The sequence below is a fragment of the Mus musculus genome, chromosome 12, assembly GCF_000001635.26.
Source record: "Mus musculus strain C57BL/6J chromosome 12, GRCm38.p6 C57BL/6J".
Lineage (NCBI taxonomy): Eukaryota > Metazoa > Chordata > Mammalia > Rodentia > Muridae > Mus > Mus musculus.
In genome coordinates, this window is record NC_000078.6 from 83,977,545 (window position 1) to 83,993,902 (window position 16,358).

The window sequence follows — 16,358 nt, forward strand, 5'->3', positions numbered from 1 at the left end:
AATTTGCTGAAGATCACTAAGAAGGAATCAAGCCAGTGTTTAAACAAATCTGTCAGACTCCAAGACCTGTGGGGTTTTTTGTTTTGTTTTGTTTTTTTGTTTGTTTGTTTTTTAAAGCTCAGCAGGTCAGGTGGGTGGGAGGGGATACTTAAAAGTGATGACAGGCCAGACAGAGAACAGTCCTCCCAAAGTCAGCTGGGACTCACGAGCCTATCCACCCGCTCCACCCTGGTAAGAAAGAGAGGCTGGGAAAGAAATGTGGGCTCACCACTAGCCATAATCCTATACTAGCCCTGGGAGATGCACCCGGAGACTCTCATCCCCACCCACAGCTATTCTTGTCCCAAGATGCCCTCGTTTCCTCAGCCCGTACTCCCACCCCAGCATTACCAAAGTACATCTCCTGCTCAAAGGTGTTGTCTGTAGCATAAGCGTACTCCCCGGCTTTGCGGTTCACCTGCCGGAATCGGCTCTTAGTCATATGCCGCATGTTGCTTATCTCTGCTTGGATAACCTCGGCTGTCATGTTGTTGCCGGACATGGCTTCAGCTGTGTGTACTTGTGGGGAGTAACCAGGTAACCTTAGCAGAGGTGAGAGGGAAAGGGGGGAAGTGGGTGAGGTAGAAGATGTTTCCCCTCCGGTCCATGGTTCACTCTAGCCCACTTGAGCTCCGCTCCTACATGGTAGCATTAGAAGAACTGTGTCTAATGACCAGTATTCTCTCTATGGTGCCATCTGAATATGGAGCCACTGGGAGAACCTGTCTCCTGCCACCCTGCTCCCCTCTGTTGATGGAGCCGTGCCTCTCGAAGCCACTGGCAGACACCGTGAGAGAACATCTGTGCTTCTTGCTCAGCCCTTTCCATTTTCTTCTCCCTCTTCTATGTGTATGGGAAAATTGAGAAACTGAGCTACCTTGCCGTGTAGCTCAGGCTAGCTTACAATTTAGTATTAGACCAGGCTGGCTTCCAAGTTGTGCTCTTTCTGTGTGTCTGCCTCCCAAGTGCTGGGATTGCAGGCCTGTGCCACCATGCCCCTATCTGCATCTCGTTCTTCACACAGGTTCCCTTAGGATTCACGTGGGGGTGGGGGAAGGGAATCTGCTTTTTGTGTTACCTCACTGAGGCTGTGTAGGAATGGACTGTCTATTCACCAGGTGGACACATCTGTCCTCTTGTATTCTATTCCCACCATTCCTCAGACTATCTGAAATAACAACACCAGCCAAAAAGGAAAAAAAAATCAACTCATATTTGCCCAATAAGTAAATAACTACATTTTTACTTCTTTTTAGTTCCCTTTTGGTCGTCAGGGAGATTAGAATAGCTCCTATCTTCACTCTAGCTGGGAATGAAGCGGATTTAACCTGAGACACATGGAACCATCTCCTGCTTTTGGACCGCCTCTGCTTCTCTGCCCCGAGTCTGGTCGTGTCTGAGGTCAGTGAGTCTTAGTCAAAGCGAGGCAGACCAAAGAGTGCCACAAACCCTCTGCCCTCCTCACTGCCAAACTGGCTACATCTCCAGCAGCCCTACTGGGCTGGGCCATCTGCCTGAGAGTTCTGTTACTGGAAGCGAAGGACAGAATCCTTTGAGACTCTGACCCTGAAAAGGGTGTGATTTTTGTCCTTCAGAGATATCTGGCAATGTCTGAGACATCATTGCTTACCACAACCAAGAGGTGTTCCTGGTTTCTATCAGGTGAAGACCAGAGATGCTGCTAGCATCCGGCACAGTGCTGGGGAGCAGCTGACGATAGAGTAGTGTCCGGCCCAGAATGTCAACCGTGGAGAGGCTTAGACACCTAACTTGGTGAAGAGGAGGTTGGCAGAAAGTGTATTCTGAAGTGTGGGCTGCGGTGTATGTAGTCAGGGGTGGTGGTCTTGCCCAGCAAATGCAAGGGCATGGGTTTGATTGTAAGTACCAGGAAAACCTCCAAGACATCAAATAAGAAGCCTATGGGGAGTCCCTGAAGGGGCGCCACAGACTTTGCCAGGCCTGCTTAAGGCCAGCCTACCTGAAGTAGACAGGAAGCAGAAGCTCTGGCTTCTTTGTTTCCTTTGGTGGCTTCGGGATACTTTCCCCCATAAACTCGGCTGTTTCTTCCGCCTCCAGCATTTTGAGGAGCTCCAAGTCACTGGATGAAGTGAGCTCATCCCTAATGTGGCTCCAGTCGTACTGCTGGCGGAGAAAGGACTGCCACTTGTTGGGCGACTGTCCGGGCCTCGGTGGCCGCTTGCTCTGGATCCATCGAGAGGTGCGCTTGTCCAGTTTCTCCAGAACAATGGCTTCCCAGCCTCGCGCCTCCTTCTCCCCAGGTGGAAGCCAGGTTTCCCTTTCTTCCAGACTCTCATCCGGAGAGGCTGACAGCTCCAGGGTTTCTGGCTTTAAGTTGTGATGGCGGCTTTGTCCAGGAAATGCTTTCTGCTCTGTGTCTCTGGGCTTTGGTTTATTCGGCTTTTTAGAACCCTTAGAACACTTTGCCAAGTAAGTGAAGTCTTCCGGCAAGAAGTTTGAGGTATGTGTCTTTGTAAAGTGAGTGATGGTTTCTGGCAAGAGGGTTAAAGCATACAGAGCCTCAGTGCACTCAGGTTTCTTAGTGTCGGTCGTCCTGGTCTGCGGAGGTGGCAGGATGTTTTCCGTGTTGTAGATGTGCTTAAAATCATACTGACTGAAAGGCATGCTGGGCAGTCCCCGCTGCCACCCCACATCTTGAGAGAAGGAAAGGTTGGCCGCTGCCCTTTTCAAATACTGGGTCTTGAGTCTCTCGCAGTGCCGTGGGCTGAAGTGGAAGACAGGTGGTACTCTGGAGACTGAGGCACACCCAGCCTTGTCCGTGGGTCTTGAGTGGAGGAAGACCATGCCCCATCCTAGCCGAGGGGGCTGTGGCTCAAGGCAGTGAGAGGAGGAACCCTTTTTCTTTTTGGGCTTGGCCATGTCTTCCTTCAAATCTTTCTGTTCACACTTCTGGTTTACAAGCAGAGCCTGCAGGTACGAGAGAGAGAGAGAGAGAGAGAGAGAGAGAGAGAGAGAGAGAGAGAGAGAGAGAGAGAGAGAGAGAGAGAGAGGAAGAGTGACTACTCTAGGTTGGGAGGAATTAATTGGAAACCCATAGCGGAGTAAGGGAATCCTGGGAGTTTAGGGAGCAAAAAGAAGAAATAACGCAACGTTCTAAATATTTCTTGTATCAGACCCTTGCTTCAAGTTCTCACATTTGTCTCTAAAGCTCAGACCCTCGTAGCTTCTAGTATGAGAGACCGTGGCTTTCCAACAGTACCCCACATTTCCATTTTTTAAAAAAATCCATCTCTCTGTTTAAACTGCTTGTAAGGAGCTAGGTATGGCAGGACACACCTGGTGTCTTGTCCCAGCTACTAGGAGGTACAGGGTGAGCTCTGGAGACCCCACTCTTCAGAGCACTAGGGGTGGGGGTGACTTTATTGTGCTTTGGATCCACCCTCCCCCACTTCTCTGAGCACCCCTTTTCCTTTCCACAGTATAGCTTACTCTCATGCTCTCTACATGAAATGGCTTTTCATCCATATTTGACATAACTTGACCTACTCTTTTAGGGCCAGCTCAATACCTTCCTGTCCCCAAACTCTTATTTTTTTTTTTTTTTTTTTTTTTGGTTTTTCGAGACAGGGTTTCTCTGTATAGCTCTGGCTGTCCTGGAACTCAGAAATCCACCTGCCTCTGCCTCCCGAGTGCTGGGATTAAAAGCGTGTACCACCACATCCGGCTCCCCAAACTCTTTCTTGACTTATTAAGTGACATTTAATCTTTATGCCACCCTGGCCTTGGGCAGTGGGTCCTGCCACTCCCATGGGCAAGCACTTCCTTTCCCTCCTCACTGACTCCTGCCTATTGTGACCCTGCCCCAGCTATCCAGCAGACCAGCAGACACTTTCCTGGGCTCTGTAGCTGCAGCATGTGCTCTCCCACCAGCATCTGACTTCTCATACCGTCTTCTAGGCATGAGACTTGACCTTGTGATATTTCTTTTTGTCAGGGTCATTGTCTCTAGAATGTCTGATTACAGGTCAGAATCAATAACTTCCTTCAAATTAAGTCACATAGGATTATTTTGATGTCTCTCTGGGATTTTATTTTCATAAAAACATTAGTTTGTTTCATTTTTTCACAGCCACGAGGCCAACATTAGCCACAAGGGCACTTGATACTTTAATAATCGGACTAGAAAAATTAGGGCAAAGGTAAAGGTTGGTACCAAGGAGGTATTTTTCCTGAAATGGTGCCCACTCTGGATAGTTAAAAATTAACTGACTGTGGGGATGATATTAGTGTTCTTCTAAAGTGAGTGTGTTATTCTTACGAAATATTTAACATTCTGACATATTCGTGTGGATCTTGCTCCTATGCCAGGAAGTAGTTTGTCCCTGAGCATTTTATTTTATTTTTTATTGTAGCTATAAAATTAATTTTATTGGGGGGGATACATATGCCAAGGTACACTTGTGCAGGCTAAGCTGGGTAATGTGGGACACAAGGTACCTACTGAGCTATCTCACCGAGCCCCTAAACACCTTAAAAACAGGCTAAGGACAGGTTCCCTCCCACCCATGTAGTGTTATTGAGCGTCCCCAGATATGCCCTCTACCCTTGTGCCATAAGGAATTTTTTACTAATGTAATCACAAAGAATACCATGTTGTCTCCAGTTTTAAAAAATTCTCAAAGAACAGTTAATATCTGATATGATGGCTGCCTGGGAAGGAAGGGGCTCCGTGCTAGGTCCATTTTAAATGCTCCAGCCTTCCTTTATGTTCTGCCTTCACCTTCCCACTTGTGTGTTTGTCTGTGTGTGTGTGTGGGGGGGGAGGGTATGTTTGGATGTCTGTCTGTCTGTCTCCACCCCTTCCATCGTCCCTTTACTGGACAGAGAACTGATAAGAGGCCATGCTGTGTAGTGACCTAGCAGCCCTTCCCCCTCACAGTGGCCCTGCCTAATGCTTGCTCCTTGGCATGCAGGCTAGGCCAGACTAAATGATACGCTTCAGAACTCCCTTCCATCCCCTGAAGACCTACAAAAGTAAGGCATTTCCTTTGTTCCTTGGGAACTGAAGGGCCACTCATTCCTTTCAGGACTCCTGTCAAGCTTATACTTGGCTGCTCTCTCTGAATGCTGTTCCACTTCATGAGGCAGTCTCTCTCTCTCTCTCTCTCTCTCTCTCTCTCTCTCTCTCTCTCTCTCTCTCTCCACTCTGCTCTGTCACGACGCTGTGTTTCTGTCTGTTCTCCACCTCAAGGCTGTATCATCTCCACCCCTCTGTCCCAACCCAAGTCACTCTCTGGATAAAGCAGACTCTGAAGAGTGGGTGGTCTCAGCTCCTGCGTAAGTTCCTTTTCTATTGCTGCGATAAAACATTATAACTATGGGAAACTCATATAAGGAAACTTTCCATTGCACTTATGGCTCAAGAGGGTTAACCGTCAGTCGTGGTAGGGATCACAGCAGCAAACAGCAGGCATGTTGCCTGGAACAGCAGCTGAAAGCTCACGTCTTAAACCTTAAGCAGGAAGTAAAAAGACACACTGGGGATGGTGTGAGTCTTCTGAGCCCTCAAAGTCCACTCTCAGTGACCTACCTCCTTCAACAAAGCCACACCTTGTAATCCTTCCCAAACAGTTCCACCGTATGAGTTCGGGCCGAGGGGGGGGGGATACTCTCATTCAAACTACCATGGATTCCGTTCCCAAACAAACCTTCCATTCTAACCAGCCACTTTCGTTTGTTAGAACATGGGGTTGCACAAGGGGGTTTAGTGCATATCCTTTCTCTGTAAGAGGGGTTTCTGGTGAGATCTGGAAGGAGGAGAGGCCTTAAGCAGGTGTTAACTGTGTTGGACTTCTTGCTTCTCAGTGAGGGACTTCAGCTAGACTACAGGATGGAGGGCTCTGTTCGAGGGAAGAATGCTTCCTGCTGCTTGATTATAGGGGAAGCTTGGTTAATGGGGAAAACAGAATCTGGGGACCCTAGGCTCTTAACCGGACCCAATTTCCCCTCTACCTTCTCTACAAAATTTCCTTCCCTTCTCCTGTCTGAACCTACGATTTCCAGTTCTCACCACGACTCACACAGCTCTATAGCTGTCACCAGCAAATCCCTGGAAAGAAGTCCCATGGTTAACTGAGCCTTCAACAAGGCTGGTGAACGGATTAGAACTTCAAGAGTGTAGAGAGTTTGGAAATTTGCAGGTCCAGAACCTAATTACAATTTCCCTAGAGGTAGCAGGTGGTGGTAGCACACACCTTTAATTCCAGCACTTTGTTGGGAGACAGGTAGGCAGATCTCTGTGAGTCTGAGGGCAGCCTGGTCTTCAGAGCAAGTCCCAGGATAGCCAAGGCTACCCAAAGAAACCCTGTCTAGAAAAACAAACAAACAAACAAACAAACAAAGCAACAAAAACAGTTTGCCTAGAGCCATCTTTAGCTCTCCAAATAGCCACTTCTTTCCCAACTTTATGTCTGATCTCATATCCTTGTGACTATTAGGTAAAGCCTTGTAGAATTATTAATTTGGCAGCCTACTAGCTTTCTCCAACCTGAAACCTAGGAGTGTCATTAGACAGCATCTGAGACCTGTCACAGAGCTGTGCCCGATTGGCTGTCACCCTTCTATCTTACGTTTCCACCAATGTATTTGAAACTTGTCTTGATTTATGACCTTTTATTTCCTACTAAACCTTCATGAAATTGCTATCTCATTTGCACATGGCATTTTGAGAAACCTACATTCCCAGGTTATGGTCACTAATACTTGACTCTGGAATAAACTACCTCTTTTATTCCTTGGTAGGGAGAGCCCATCTCTTTCATGCTGTTTTTCTTTTGTTTGTTTGTTTTTCTTTTTCTTTTTCTTCTTCTTTCTCTTTTTCTTTTCTTTTCTTTTTTGTTTTTTGTTTTGTTTTTCGAGACAGGGTTTCTCACTCTGTAGACAAGGCTGGCCTCGAACTCAGAAATCCACCTGCCTCTGCCTCTGCCTCTGCCTCCCAGGTGCTGGGATTAAAGGCATGTTCTTTCGTGCTGATAAACTGCCTGCTCTAATGCCTTCACCTTATAAACTGCAGACCCCAGCCACAGCCAGAAGAGACCCAACTATGATCACAGGTCTGGCAGCTGTGTGGATGCTGAGCCTTTCACACAGCACCAGTCTTCTCCATTACCTCAGCCTGCCCTCTCCTCCTGCAGGTGATGCTGATGAAGGCTTTCTCATCCCACCAAAGCTGCAGTGGTTTGACATTACCTCCCAAGTGCCGTACTGCTGCTTAAAGATTCCTTAGTTGCTTAGGTTCCAAAGCTGCCAGGTGGTCACCAAGCAACCAAGTCATCAGAATTCCAAATTCCATTCACAGAAGCTGTGGGTTCTGGCGGAGTACACCTTCAATTACTTGTCAAATCTCCTTCTTTGTAAACTGAACTTTGAGAAATTGTTTCATATTTGTTGATTGGCAGCTCACTGGATTTCCTGGCCATTTGTTACAACAAACCCCTCTAGGTCTATACAGGTTCACGCCCCCCCCCCCCCAGGAGCCCTTATATCCTACCAAGAAGAGCCAACCACAGAACACCTGGATACGTAACTCTGGCATTTTCCAGATTACCAGGCAGGTAGCATGAGTGATGAGATAAAGCTGTATCCCAGGTCTGGTCCATCCCCCTCTTACCACCTCTGCTACCACCCCTCCCCCAGTCCAGCTGTGCCCCAAGTCCTGGCTGGATGACGGGGTAATGACATTGTTTTGTGTGGTTTCTGTTTACAAGTGCTTTCTTCAAATCTTGTACGTCAGATAGCTCAACTTCAAGTCTGTAGAAGTGCTGGTCTTCAGGCATCTGCTTGGAAAATTACTTTGTCCCAACAACAGGAAGACTTCCAGGTCCAGCCTTGTCTAATAGACTCAGTGTGTAATATTCATGTGTTACCGTCCTTTTTCTTCTTCAGTTGTACTTAAGCTTTCAAAATTAGCAGGATCCATTTAGTACTTAGTGTTTTGTTAAATTATTTAATGAAGTGTGCTATAAATATGACATTACTGATGCTTAGATACACATTTTTTTAAAAAAACCAATCCTTTTGAGTTAATAAGCTTTCATAACAAAATAAATTAAAATTCTTTTTCTCTTATTTCTTCTTCTTCTTCTTCTTCTTCTTCTTCTTCTTCTTCTTCTTCTTCTTCTTCTTCTTCTTCTGGTTTTTCAAGACAGGGTTTCTCTGTGTAGCCCTGGCTGTCCTAGAACTCACTCTGTAGACCAGGCTGTCCTCAAACTCAGAAATCTGCCTGCCTCTGCCTCCCAAGTGCTGGGATTAGAGGTATTATTATTTTTAAAAGACAAGGGCTGTCTAAGTACTCCTGGCTGTCCTGGCGCTCGCTGTGGAGCCCAGGCTGACCTTGAACTTGCAGTGATTCTCCTGCCTCTGCTGGGACTACAGATATGAGCCAGTGTACCTGGCTTTTTATTGTAGTTTTAATACTTCATTTTAATCATATAGTCTGGCTGCCCAGCATGTCATAGTAAACATGGTTAGGGACCTTGGAGTGTTACAAGCACTGCTGCAACAACTCATTCCCGGGCACTGCCTTTAACAGGTAGTCTTAGACCAGAATGATAGTCTTTTTTTTTTTTTTCTTTTTTTTAACAGATTGCTGGGTGTGGAGGGGAGGTATTTGAGTGCATTTTCTAAATTCTCTTCTCAATATAGGACATCATTGCATGAGAGGCACTTAAAGAATTTAAAGGTCCTTATAGGCAGGGAATGGTGCCCTAAGGTGTAGAATCCAGCATTTCCAGTTGCCTAGCTGTGTGTGCCTTAGCAAATCAGGCTCTCTGGTTCTAATTGTTCACCAAATAGGGTTCTTATTAGGATTAAAAATAAGCTATTATTATTATTTACTTTTTTTGGTTCCTGGGACTGGATGCACAAAATAAGGTTGAAGAATCCATAGTAGCAATACAAAAACAGTTATTTCCAAGTTCCATGACCAGTGCGGTGCGAGGTCATTTGAAACTCGGTGAAAAGTTTTGCCTGGGCAAGATCTTCAAGGTAGATACCCTAGCCTGCTTTTTCTATAAGTGTGATAAAACTCCGACCAAAAACAGCTAGCGGAGGAAAAGGTGTATTTGGCATTCATTTCCTGAGGAAAGTCAAACAGCAACTCAAGCAGGGGGCGTGAACCACAGGGGAGCAATGACTTGTTTCCCTACACACACACACACACACACACACACACACACACCGTTTGTATGTCTCTGATCCCTAGAGTTGAACTTGCAGAATGCTGTGAGCTCCCTTATGGCTGAGGGAAATGAGTTCAAGTCCTTCGGAAGAACAGCCTGTACTTTTAACCTCTGAGCTAATTCTCCAGGCCCCATCCCCACCCCCAGCTTTCTAATAAAATCTAGCTGACCTGCCCAGCGTGGAACCTCCCGCAGTGGGCTAGGTCCTCCCACACAAACCATCAGTGACACATAGGCCAATATGATACAGGCATTGCCCCAAGTGAGGATCCCTGCCTATTCCAAGGTGTTTCTAGTTTGGGTCAAGTAAACAAAATCTAACACAGTTGTCTTCTTAGGAACAGAGACAAATACAACTTATATAGTCTCAGGTTTCTGTAATAATAAAGATGTGCAATAATCCTTGTAAGGTTTAAGGCCTTGGAAGAAAAAAAAATCACTGATTGGAAGCAATAGCTTATATAACACTTGGGAAATGTGTAAAATCCGGGATGAGTAGGAAAAAGTGTTTGCCTAGAGGGTCAAAAGACGAGCTCAATGTAAACTATGACATCATTTGACTATTTTTACACGAGTGTGGAATGTAGGTAAAGGGTCACACAGCCCATGAGACATTAAGGCCATTGGACATGGACATTAATGTGTAGACTAAGCACGCGCAAACAGCACACAAACAAAATATCATGATGCACGTTTTTGAAAGAACAGTCCTAAGATTAGTAACGAGTGTCTATTACTCTAGGACGTGATGAAACTCAATTGCAATCTCACATTCTTGACTCTGCAACCTTAGGAATTTGGCGACTGGAGGTTTCATTGGGTGAGAGGCTTTTAAGAGCGAGCCCTGGTCCAGCCCACTTTTCATGGGGTAAAGAGCACCTGAAAAACAGTGCTAGGTTCCGGATATAACGGAGTCTTAACGCACAGACGCCTTAGTCAAAGCGTCACTACTACTTTTGCTTTTGTTGCTTGCTTTGCTCTGTGATCCTCCCAGCTCAGCAAGCACACAGCTCAGTCTAAGGACTGCAGGCAGGCAGCTGGCCACTAGAGGATCTCTTAACTTTCTCTGCGGAACCGAGGGCTGAAGTCAACGACGCAAAATGGTGGCCTCGTCTTTCGCTGTCCTGAGAGCAAGCAGGTTGTGCCAACAGGATTGGAAGAGCTGGGCGCGGCTGTTTGTACCTCCGCCGCTCAGCACTGGTGGCCGGACCACTTGGGCGCGGACAAATGCGACGCTGAGCGTAGAGCCCGAGGGCCGCAGCTGCTGGGACGAGCCGCTGAGCATCGCCGTGCGCGGCCTGGCCCCCGAGCAGCCCGTCACGCTGCGCTCTGCCTTGCGCGACGAGAAGGGCGCGCTCTTCCGAGCCCACGCGCGCTACCGCGCCGACGCTGGCGGCGAGCTGAACCTGGCGCGCGCGCCCGCGCTGGGCGGCAGCTTCTCGGGGCTCGAGCCCATGGGGCTGCTCTGGGCCATGGAGCCCGAACGGCCTCTCTGGCGCCTGATCAAGCGCGACGTGCAGACGCCCTTCTTGGTGGAGCTGGAGGTGCTGGACGGACACGAGCCCGATGGCGGGCAGCGGCTGGCGCAGGCGGTGCACGAGCGTCACTTCTTGGCTCCCGGGGTGCGGCGCGTGCCCGTACGAGAGGGCCGGGTGCGCGCCACGCTCTTCCTGCCCCCAGGTGAGCAGCCCTCCACATTTCCCTTTGCTCAAAGTTCCCTGTGGGTGTTTGTTTGTTTGTTTGCTTTTGGTTTTTTTTGAGACAGGGTTTCTTGTATAGCCCTGGCTGTCCTGGAACTCACTCTAGACCAGGCTGGCCTCGAACTCAGAAGTGAAGAAAAGGGTAGCTCCAAATGATCTAGGACTTGGTGGGAAGGAGATAGGACTGGACTGGACTGGACTGGACCGGAAGAAGCCTGTTATAGTGATGCTGTTTGCCTGAAGCTGGTCCTTCAATTCCGCTGCTAAATTAAAAGGGCATCATAAGACAAGGGGAGAGGCTCCTAATAATAAAGTCCGCAGTGTTACACCCACATCCCCTAATGTTCTTTTAGAATGTCTTCTGTCTTTTCTTGTGGCAGTGTGGGAACTCAAACTTGGCAAGCACTCTTCTACGAAGTTTCCAATATTTTTAATTTTTCTTGGTTTTTAGCTGCATATGGAGGTTCCAGCAAAGGAGGCAGGAGAATCAACAGAACTCTCAGGCAGTGATGGGGGAAAGAACTCTCAGGAGAAGCCATTAGTATTCTGACATTGAGACAAGCTTCATACACTTGGGCTAGAGGGTGTGGCTCCGTTGGTAGAGTGCTTGCTTGGAGTAGTACTGGGTGCTATCCCCAGCACAGGGTAAACCTGGCAAGAAGGCACAGCACTGCAATCCCAGCACCCACAGGTCGAGGTGGGAGAACCAGAAGCTCTCGTTCATTGTTGGCTACAGAGCCTTACTGGGTTATACCGGTATATTAGATGGTCTTGCCTCAAAATAACAACAACAAAAATGGCTAAGTAAGCAAAATCAACAAAATATTTAAATGACAACTAAAAGTGGTTAAAGAGAGGTACACACACACCCATGGGCATGATGAAGAAGGAATTTTCAAGGGCCCCTTCTATCTTAGTATGCATCTGTTCGTGAGCAGGTGCTGGCCCAGTGTTTGCTCTGTTCTTGTTTAAATTGGTCATGTGGAAGACAAGCCTCTTTTTTCAAAGACTTACTTATTTTATTTATATAAGTCCACTGTAGCTGTCTTCAGATGCACCAGAAGAGGGCATCAGATCCCATCACATGGTTGTGAGCCACCATGTGGTTGCTGGGAACTGAACCCAGGGCCTCTGGAAAAAGAACAGTCAGTGCTCTTAACCGCTGAGCCATCTCTCTAGCCCTGACAAGCCTCTTTATACGAATGGGAAAAAAATGTTTAGGGCATGAATTCATGTAGAATGAACATGTAGCCTTTTCTAATCTATATGTACTCGCTTAGCAGAATGTATTTGCGATTCATGGGGTCTTCTAGGCATGGAGCCTGTGTTGAAGGTCTCTGGTTCCTTTACAGTCTGTGGAGATTGTGCGTGAAGTTGCTGCAAATGCTTACATAGTAGTTTGTGCAGGAACAAAAACTTTCCTTTCTTTTGGGTAAATAGGTGTGGGGTTACTGGGTCATATGGTAAGAGCAGGTTTGATTTTTTGTGAGCAAGGATGCCCTGCATTTTACCAGCCTCTGCGTCCTACCGCCTGCATGGTTTAGCGTTACACCAGCATCGTGGGATGGATCTGGTTGCTGCCCAGCTTCTGTGGCAGTTGGCACGATCAGTTTCGGTTCAGAGAGGAGAGTGGTATATGTGTGCGTGCGTGTATACGTGTGTGTGTGTGTGTGTGTGTGTGTGTGTGTGTGTGTTTGCCTGTTTCTGGAATCAAATCTAGTATTCCATGCATGCTAGACAGCACTCTACCCCAGCCCTTAGTGTATTTTTAATGTTAAGAGTAACATATTCTCTCTGTAAAAGTCTGTGGAATTTTGAGACTTAGATAGAGAGAGGACTGTGGGGCGAGAGGAAACTGTGGACTCAGCCCTGGCCGCTCTGGGTGCTTGAAGACCGGAGGGCTTTTAGTATCTTTATGATCAGTCTGAAACGTACTCATCCTGAATTAAGCATCCTGAATGCTTAGTTTGGTTTGGTTTGGTTTCTCCCCAGAACCTGGACCCTTTCCTGGGATCATAGACCTTTTTGGAGTTGGAGGTGGCCTTCTGGAGTATCGGGCGAGCCTGCTGGCTGGGAAGGGCTTTGCCGTGATGGCTCTGGCTTATTACAACTACGACGACCTCCCCAAGAGCATAGAAACCATGCACATGGAGTACTTTGAAGAAGCCGTGAACTACCTGCGCAGCCACCCCGAGGTGAGGTCCCCTCAAGTTTTACTGACCCCCATCAGATCTCCTCATCAACGCCTAAGTTCACAGAATGAGCCCTGTTGTGGCAGCCCCTCCCTGTCTGGGAGACAGTCTATACGAACTGCCTTCTGTGCTTACTCGCTAGACGTTTCTCTGTGATGCTGTAGTTCATGCTAGCTAACGTTCAGGATTCTGAGTTCTGGTATGTTGTAGTGTTTCATAAAGAATACCAGCATGCTTGAGAACCAAGGTTTGACACAAGAAATAAAGGGAAAGAAAAAGGTCGGGCTATCGCCATATCATATCAAATGATAAACTCATCAGCTCTCTGCTGCCCGTGTCCCTATGTCCCTGTGTCCACGTGCCCTTGTGGGAGCTGACATGGAAGCACAGGGTGAACTGTGTAAGAGGGACTTGAGAATCAACAGCAGGAGACCAGGGTGCTCTGAGCTTTCTAGGTTCAGCATAGCACAGGCTGGGCTGGCAACCCTCGCTCATTTTCTAATTTTATAATCAGACATTGATGTGGCTGGAAGCATTGATGCTCTTAGGGAAGTAGAGCCAGTGCAGGATGCAGCTAGAGAGAAGTCTGAGGTTTGATTTCATCAATTTTCAAAATGCTATTAATATTGTGCATTTGTGTACACGTACAAGAACGTCCGTGCTCATGAACGTGTGGGGGCGTGAAGGCAACTTTGTGGAGTCAGTTCACTGCCTCCACCGTTAATGTTATTCTGAGAATCAAACTGAGGTCATCAGGCCTGGGCAGCAAATGCTTGACCCACTGAACCATCTCACCAACCTGCATTTCAGCATCTTCCAGTTCTGTAACTTTGGGACCTCGGTTTCTTCCTGTAAGAAACACTGTAACTACCACATCACTTAATTCCTAGCACTTCAGTGAAGAGTAAAGTTTGAAAGTTTCCAGGGTGTTGTTTTAGAAGCCACAAGAGAAGAAAAAAGACTGTTGTGAAAGGTTAGCCAAAAGTCCTTTTGCTTATAGCCCAGAGGACACTGGGACTCAGGACAGGCACAGTTCTTGTGGACAGTGCCAGTCCAACCACCCCGAAGGCCATGAGCAGGGAATGGAGAAAGGAAAATACAACAAGCATCTTCCCACAGCTTTTGTAGGGAACCAGGACAGGGAACAAAGTCTTAGCTAGCACAGCTGAGGGCCCAGGGCTGTGAGAAAACAGAAGAGCCCAGAGCAGGGAGGACCCAAGGAGGACCAGCAGAGAGGTTTACAGGGAAGGAGGCTGGAAGTATGTGTGGGAGGCCATCCCTGGAGAAAGATAGTGGGCAGCATCCCAGACACAGCCAGAGGGTGGCCGCTGAGATCATGTGGTCCTCTGAGAGCCTGAGCCTCCAGGAACAGAGGGCCTGGGGAGGGAGGAGGCTTTCTTGCTGGAGCTTCTGTTTTCTCACTGCAGTATGGAGAGCTGAGGGGAGGGGCATGCATGTGGGGTGGGGGTGGGGACCAAAGAGTCTGAGGAGGTAGGAGAGGATGTGGGGGAGGGGGCTCCTTTGGAGAAAGTGGAAGGCAAAATACCAGTGATTGTGGCAGAATTGAAAGGCCACATCGGTGCTCCTGTCCAGTGAGAGATCAGACAGCAGGAATGTGTGTTTTCCTTAGTTTCTTGGGTCCATTGCCTCAACAGTTTAGTGGCCAATGTAGCTCCATTCCTCCATGGTGGCTTTGAAAAGAAAATGCTGATGTTGGCCCAGGGTTATTTGACTTTCTGGCTAGGTCTACTCACTGCTCAATACTGTTCCTGGACTAAATCTCCATTTTTCATTTGTTTCTTTCTCAGGTAAAAGGACCTGGAATTGGGCTGCTTGGGATTTCCAAAGGGGGTGAACTTGGCCTTGCTATGGCCTCCTTCCTGAAGGGCATCACAGCTGCTGTGGTCATCAATGGCTCCGTGGCTGCTGTTGGGAACACCATCTCCTACAAGGATGAGACTATACCCCCTGTGTCCCTTCTGAGAAACCAAGTCAAAATGACCAAAGATGGTCTCTTGGATGTCGTGGAAGCTCTGCAAAGCCCTCTGGTAGACAAGAAGAGCTTCATTCCCGTGGAAAGGTCTGACACGACCTTCCTGTTCCTCGTAGGTCAGGACGACCACAACTGGAAGAGCGAGTTCTATGCTGATGAGATCTCCAAACGCCTGCAGGCGCACGGGAAGGAGAAGCCCCAGATCATCTGCTACCCAGCAGCAGGGCATTACATCGAGCCCCCTTACTTCCCGCTGTGCAGCGCTGGCATGCACCTCCTGGTGGGTGCCAACATCACCTTTGGAGGGGAGCCCAGGGCTCATGCCGTGGCCCAGGTGGACGCATGGCAGCAGCTCCAGACTTTCTTCCACAAACAGTTGGGTAGCAAGAGTTAGGGACTGTCCTCTAAAATATAACCTATTAGTTGATGGTTTGGGGGAAACCTCATATATATTATCACAATGTCAGTTCAGGTTAGTTCATTTGAACATATTCTAATTTTTTAAAGTTTCTTTCTTTTTTCTTTTTTCTTTTTCTTTTTTTCTTTTCTTTTTTTTTTTTTTTTTTTTTTTTGAGACAGGGTTTCTCTGTGTACCCTTGGCCGAGACCAGGCTGGGCCTGAATTCAGAGATCGGCCTGCCTCTGCCTCCCAAGTGCTGGGAGTAAAGCCACGCCCAGCTTATGTTTTTTCTCAATATAATAAGTGCCTATGAAGGACTGAGGATATATAGAGCTTGGTGGTAATGCATTCGTCTTTCTTCCATAGTGCCCAGAATTCATTCCCCAGTGCCGTAAGACGACAAAGAAATTAAAACTTTCTTATAAAAATGTGCCTGTGGACCTGGTGAGATGGCTCCGTGGTAAAGGTGCTTTCTGCCAAGCCTGACAACTTAAGATTTTTTTCCCCCAGGGTCTACATGGTAGAAGGAGAGAACAAACTCTGACAAGTTGTCCTCTGACACACACAAGTGCTTGTGCGCGTGTGCGTACGCGCGCACGCACACACACACACACACACACACACACACACACACACACACGCGCACACACACACCACATGTGTAATTTTAAAATGTGCCTATCCAAAAAAAAAAAAAAAAAAAAAACAGAATTCTTTTATGTCATGAATTAAGGGGGAACCTTAAGTGTAAATATTCTTATTAAAATAAAAACTAGCTCATTATAGACAAAACTATGTTGTCCTTCCTTCAATTCTT

The 16,358-nt window shown here is 47.5% G+C and overlaps 2 protein-coding genes across 3 annotated transcripts in view; one reads left to right on the plus strand and one right to left on the minus strand.

The window, feature by feature from the left end:
- Heatr4 (HEAT repeat containing 4) overlaps positions 1-7,327 on the minus strand; it is a 39,659-nt gene extending 32,332 nt beyond the window's left edge. Inside the window, exons 1-3 of one of the 2 annotated variants that reach the window (XM_030247049.1) lie at positions 7,187-7,327; positions 2,018-2,985; positions 391-581 (exon numbers count right to left, since the gene is read on the minus strand). In XM_030247049.1, coding sequence (XP_030102909.1) covers positions 391-581; positions 2,018-2,937 — 1,111 coding nt within the window. In that variant the 5' untranslated portion in view covers positions 2,938-2,985; positions 7,187-7,327. The remainder of the gene's footprint in view (positions 1-390; positions 582-2,017; positions 2,986-7,186) is intronic. The other variant, NM_001376939.1, reaches the window with a different exon arrangement.
- A 2,989-nt stretch (positions 7,328-10,316) lies between these two features.
- Acot2 (acyl-CoA thioesterase 2) lies at positions 10,317-16,333 on the plus strand. The gene is made up of 3 exons (NM_134188.3): positions 10,317-10,937; positions 12,950-13,152; positions 14,958-16,333. The coding sequence occupies exons 1-3, from the start codon at positions 10,358-10,360 to the stop codon at positions 15,534-15,536; spliced, it is 1,362 nt and encodes a 453-aa protein (NP_598949.3). The 5' UTR covers positions 10,317-10,357; the 3' UTR covers positions 15,537-16,333.
- The last annotated feature ends 25 nt before the right edge of the window (positions 16,334-16,358 follow it).

Excerpts from the sequence above, each read along its gene's own strand:
- Acot2 (NM_134188.3), top strand. The coding sequence starts at position 10,358 with ATGGTGGCCTCGTCTTTCGCTGTCCTGAGAGCAAGCAGGTTGTGCCAA. Across the intron at positions 10,938-12,949 it reads CACGCTCTTCCTGCCCCCAG|AACCTGGACCCTTTCCTGGG; the intron begins GTGAGCAGCCCT and ends GTTTCTCCCCAG. Across the intron at positions 13,153-14,957 it reads ACCTGCGCAGCCACCCCGAG|GTAAAAGGACCTGGAATTGG; the intron begins GTGAGGTCCCCT and ends TTTCTTTCTCAG.